The sequence below is a fragment of the Belonocnema kinseyi genome, chromosome 2, assembly GCF_010883055.1.
Source record: "Belonocnema kinseyi isolate 2016_QV_RU_SX_M_011 chromosome 2, B_treatae_v1, whole genome shotgun sequence".
In the NCBI taxonomy this organism is placed as follows: Eukaryota; Metazoa; Arthropoda; class Insecta; order Hymenoptera; family Cynipidae; genus Belonocnema; species Belonocnema kinseyi.
The window spans coordinates 75212999-75218930 of NC_046658.1; the positions used below are offsets into that span (position 1 = coordinate 75212999).

Here is a 5932-nt window from a genome sequence, read left to right on the forward strand (position 1 = left end):
TTGTTTAAGTCTTTCAAGACTGCATTTTAAAATTATTTAAATTAAAAATGTACGCTTAAAAATAAATATTCGATTTACGCATTATTAACTAAATGATATCATAATTAAAGATAAAAATTCAATTATTTTAAAAATGGTTAAAATCGAACTTGGAAAGATTTTCCTTAAAAAATTTGTAAAATTCTCGGTAAAAGAATTAATTCACTGTCATTTCCCGGTGTATCCCGGTCTTGAAAAATTTCCGATAATTTATCGGTTTCCCGACACGCTTGGCAACATGCCAAGACTAATTAACGTCAGAAATATTCAAAATGATATTTCTTGCGCGACAATGATGCGACGCTTCAAAAAGAAGGCAAAAACCCCTGTTTTTTTTGGTATGGTTTGCCCTCCAATCATTAATCAAAACTTTTTATAATTTTTTCAGATCTTTTCTATTAAAAAATTCAAAGGTTTTTTGAGCGTATTGCAATAAAAATAAGTGAGGGATTTCAACATTAATTGCGAAACTTTTTGATCAGTTGTGGTAAACAATTGTTGATCGTGGGACTAATTAAAAGTTTAGTCCAACGAACGATTGGAAAAACTGTAGACATCCAGCGAGTAGTGTTGCAAAAGTTCTATGTTAATTATGTGTCTAACAGGGTTGAAAAGTATTTTTTATATTTAAAATTTGAAAGCCACAAATTCTTCCCGACCTTTTAAAAATATAAATAAATTCCGTTTTTCATAGAAATCGCTTTCTACTGACAAAATATTAATTTAGATGTAGAAAAAAAATTATTTTGTACTAACACTTTTATTGTCATGTAAATAATTTAATAATCAACCTTGAACACTTGCAAAATACTTCGCTTAATTATTTTTTAGCAGTTCGAATTAATTATATAACAGAAGTTTAATTTTTTTCAGTTTAATCAAATTTACATAAAAATCGCACATATATAAAGTTTTAATGTTTCTTTGTATATCATATCATTTAGAATAACGGGGAAATAATCCATTGAATGAGGATTAATATTGTCGACTTTAAATAATTTTAGAACCACTTGGTGAATAAATACATTACATTGAATCTGTAATAATGTTTAAATGTTAATATTTAAGTAATTTCTTAATTCTGGATTCTTTTATTTATAATTTACTCTAAACATAATTATTTAAATTGCGGGTTAAAAGCAAAACCTATAAACTGGAAGTATAAAAAAGGATAAATTAATGCAAACATTTTCAATAATCTCGTTTTTCTTTTGCTCAATTTCCAACCGCAAACTATTGAAATTCGTTGAATATTCGTAAATATTACAGATTATTGATATATAGTTTATTTATAATTCAAATGAGCTAGTAAGTATGCCTGCTTGGTCATTATAACGTTATTAAAGAAAATAAAAAATGAAATACGACATAACAGAAATATAATGGCAGAAATATGAAGACTGCTATAATCAGAATACGCATCACTTTATTTGTCAACAATGCGATTAGGTTTAAAAAATATATATTTATCCTAGTAGAATTTGTCATACAGCAATTAAAAAAATACACTTTTCCTGATTGCTGGAAGCAAACTTTAATGTAAAGTGTCACAACTTATCTGTTCAGTGGATTTAAAATTAATATTGTGAGTTAATCACAAGAACAGGGAATTTTTAATGCCCCGGAAGTGCAGTCGAATCAAAATAAAGTAGTCAAGCAAATGAAAAGCGCAAAGCATGAAATAAGAATATATTCCTACATAATAAAGTTCCAACTTCGAGAATATTACTTTTAGTTCGTACTCTGTAAAAGCGATTGAGAAAAGCGAGACATTTTAACGATTATGAGGTACTGTAAGGTATTATGATTATGCATTATTGAACATTGTATCAAATTTTATATTCACTTCTTGTGGTTGACAATAAACTGGTTTTATAAAAAAAGTCGTAATTTACATGTTGTACATTTTTTGTTATGGTTCACTCACAGAATGTCGTCTAGAATACTTTTATTTCGGATAACCCCAGGAATCTTTCTTTTGTCCCATCAGGGCTAAGGAGGACTCGCAGATCTTTTTGAAAATTTCACGAAGCTTTTCCTTCGGGAAGACCTGAAAGGAAAAAAAGTTAGTTATTTTTAAGAATTTTACGGGCATTTCAAGAACAAGAATATTTTTAAAACCCCATCAGGCTCTTCTTTATTTTCACTAAAATTCTTTTAAATAATAATTTTAAAAACGAAAAAATGTGATGCCTGATATTAAACTTTTGCAATTATTTCTCAAATAAAATTGATGAAATTTTAAAATTCAATATTAAACTATTAGAATTCAAAAATAATTTTTTTTCAAACAATACTTAGTAAAGTAAACGATATTTATTGTCAGCTGCAATGTTTATTTCTTATTGTCGCTTTCAATATCACTTTTGTGTTCGAATTTAAGGGTGGCCGTTTTAATCGAGGAAAAAGATTTTTTGTAAATTAATAATAGTTCAATTTTTCTTCGGTTCAGTTATTTTTCTTAATTAAAATGTTTGTAATTGAATGAGCTAAAAGTGGAATATTTTGGACTGAAACAATATTTGAATAGGATTTAATATTTAATAAAAGCCTTTAATTATGAATCTGTTGATTGGAAATTATTTTTAAATTGCAAATACTGTATAAACTTTTAATCGGACAATTACATTTGTTTAACTAATAAGGCTTTAGAATTGAAAGAGTTCTATTTTCAACGTTCAATTCCGTACATTGTTTATTTTGAACAGAATTATAAATGTCTTGCAAAATAAATTATTATTCAGTTTTTAATTCTCAAACGACATTTCCATTAAAAAAGTACAAATTAATGTATGTTTAAAGTTGTTTTTTCACCAAAAAAATAATAGTTCAAACGCTTTACATTTTTTATTGTTTAAAACTGTAAATCTTTAAAAATGACTGAAAATTCTTTAAACTGAAAACGTACGCCTGATGTTAAATTAAATGTAATGTTAAAATTCTGAAGCAAAATTTCGGAATTACACATTGCAAACTGCATGATTTCATAAATGAAAAAGTTAGCTACTGAACTTAACATTACAAAAGAAGTTAGAATCGAATATATTTTAAACTTCATTATATAATGTGATACGAAATTTGTGATATTTCAAGTGATTGCATAGATTTTTATTTTTAAAATTTGCCAAATTCCTGGTCAAAAAATAAATGCACTGTCATTTCCTATTCGTTCAAGTTTAAAAAAAAAATCCTGGTTATTTCTCGTTCCAGCGGCCATCCAAAAATTTTTAAAAATGCACCAAATTACGATTAAAATCGTGGCGAGTTTATAATTTTTCAAAAAGGCAAAACGAAGTGTGCCGAGTAAGTTCACGAAATTTTCAAATTCTATTATAATTTACCACGATTTTCATTTTATTTTGCTGTATTTTTCGTCATTTTATCAAACTTTCAATAGAAAAATTTTATTCAACGCGAAAATAATAAATAAACATCGCAGCTGATAATACATATCATCTATTTTTTTATCTATTGTATGAAAACAAATTTTTTCTTATTAAATTGAAAGAGTTTATTATTGAATTTGAAAAGTTAAGCAATAAAATCAGAAATTAAAGTTTCAAATATTGATACATTTTGCTTGAAAAATAATTCAGTGAATTTAATTAATAGCTTGTATTAAATTTCTTGAATTTCAAAATCTGTTGTACTAAACATGCGCAATAATTTTTACTTACATTATACAACTGGTATTGTTCGGAAGCGAGAGTGTCTGCCAATTGAACACATTCAAAGTGTTCATTCATTGCAGACATGACGGTGTACAAGAGAAGCGCAACTTTGGGAATGCAGAGCTTGCGGAGCTTTTCCATCTGGTGTTCTCGCAAAATTTCTTCAGGACTCAAAGGATCACCGTTATTATTACTTGTGTCAACTAGCCAGCCACCGTCGGGAAACAGAAGGACGTTGAAAAGCAATTGCTTGACTTCCTGAAATTAACAGTACAAGAATTTCAAGTAAGGGACCGTCCATAATCTACGTTACCACTTAAAGGATGAACGTTTTTGGTAGAAAATTAATTTTATTGTTTAAAAATGTATGTTCATAGTTGAAAATTCAACTTTTTGGTTGGGAATTCTTGAATTTGGTTAAAAATCTTTTTGTTTGAAAATTCCGCTTTTTTAGTTGAAAATTCTACTTTTTGGTTGAGAACTCTTGAATTTAATTGAAAATTCGTTTTTTCGGTCGAAAACTAATCTTTGTGTTTAAAATATTCACGTTTTTCGTTGAGCATTCATTCATTTTTATTGAACATGATACTACTTAATTGAAAGTGGAAATACCTAGTTAAAAATTCATTTAATTGCTTGATGATTCATCATTTTAGTTTTTTAAAAAACGTTTTTTGTTCAAAATTTAATTATATTATTGAAAATTATGTTTTATAATTGAAAGTTAATTATTAATTGTTGAAAATTCAAATTTTTTGTTGAGAATTCTTGAATCTTATTAAAAATTAGTCTTTCTTGGTAGTAAATTATTCTTTTTGTTTAAAAATTCATCTGTTTTATTTGGACGCTCAACTTTTTGGTTAAGAATTCTTAAATTTGGTTAAAAATTCTTTTTTTCGGTAAAAAATCAATCTTTTCGTTTAAAAATTCATCTTTTTTAGTTGAAAGTTCAACTTTTTGTTTGAGAACTCTTGAATTTAATTGAAAATTCGTTTTATTCGGTAGAAAATTAATCTTTCTCTTTAAGAAATTATTCTTTTGGTTAAAAATTTAACAACTAAAATAACTATTGGGTTAAAAACTAATCTCTTTTGGTTGAGGATTCAAACTATTTTTTTAAATTCACCTTTTTGGGTTGAATTCAAACATTGTTGGTACAAACTTTTAAAATCCTTTTTGGTTGAAATATAAAACATCACGTTTTTCGTTGAGAATTTATCCCTTTGTTAAAACTTCATTTATTTGGTGAATGGTTCATCATTTCAGTTGATAAACCTTTTTTTTTGTTCAAAATTTAATTATATTATTGAAAATTAATTCTTTTAACTGAAAATTTAATTTGTAAATATATTTGGTTGAAAGTTCCCTATATGGTGAAAAATGCATCGCTGTGATTAATAATTAATTTTTCAACGGAAGATGTAACTATTCCATTTTTACGTGAAAATTTATATTTTTATTAAAAAATTAATTAACTTTGCTGAAAACTCTTTTTTTGTTTTGTTTAATATTTACATTTCAAACTGCAAAATTTACTATTCTAGTTTTGTTTGTAAGTTTACCTTTTTTAGTTAAAAATTTATATATTTTATTTAAACTGTATCTTTTATGGTAGAAAATTCCTGTTTTGGGTTTAAAGTTGAATTATTTTGTCGAGAATTCATTTTTTTTGTAGAAAATTGGTTATTTTAACTAAAAATGTAATTCTTTTATTTTTGGTTAAAAAATCATTTTTTGGATGAAAAACAAACTACTTTGTTGAAAATTCGTTTTTTTTCCCGAACATTTATTTTCCTAAAATTTGAACTCTTCTAATTTTTGTTAAAAATTGATCTTTTTGAACGAAAATTCATGTACTTTGTTGAAAATAAATCTTTTTGGTAGAAAATTAATCTTATGTGTTGAATATTCATTACTTTTGTTAAGAATTCATTTCTTAGGCTAAAAATCTATTTTTTTTTATTTGAAAAATCAACTAAAAAGTGTTTAAAACGCATTTCAAAACAAATTTTTGTTTGCATCAATATTATTAATATTCTAGGTGTATGGTTGGTTTTATACCTAGAAGAATTTACAAATTGGAATATTATAGCAACGCTGAATAAAACACTGTTTTTTTTTTATTATTATTATTACACCATTAAGCCATTTCCCTTTCGAGGTAGGCGTGACTCACTCGGCAGGGGAAAGGAGTAGTGTGTAGAAGGGATAGAGATTTTTCA

At 26.0% G+C, this 5932-nt stretch overlaps 1 protein-coding gene across 1 annotated transcript in view; it reads right to left on the reverse strand.

Annotated features, from left to right (window-relative positions):
• Nucleotides 1–1443: 1443 nt before the first annotated feature.
• LOC117182726 (nuclear pore complex protein Nup107) overlaps nt 1444–5932 on the reverse strand; it is a 24415-nt gene continuing 19926 nt past the window's right edge. Inside the window, exons 5-6 of the mRNA XM_033375831.1 lie at nt 3717–3968; nt 1444–2089 (exon numbers count right to left, since the gene is read on the reverse strand). Coding sequence (XP_033231722.1) covers nt 1988–2089; nt 3717–3968 — 354 coding nt within the window. The 3' untranslated portion in view covers nt 1444–1987. The remainder of the gene's footprint in view (nt 2090–3716; nt 3969–5932) is intronic.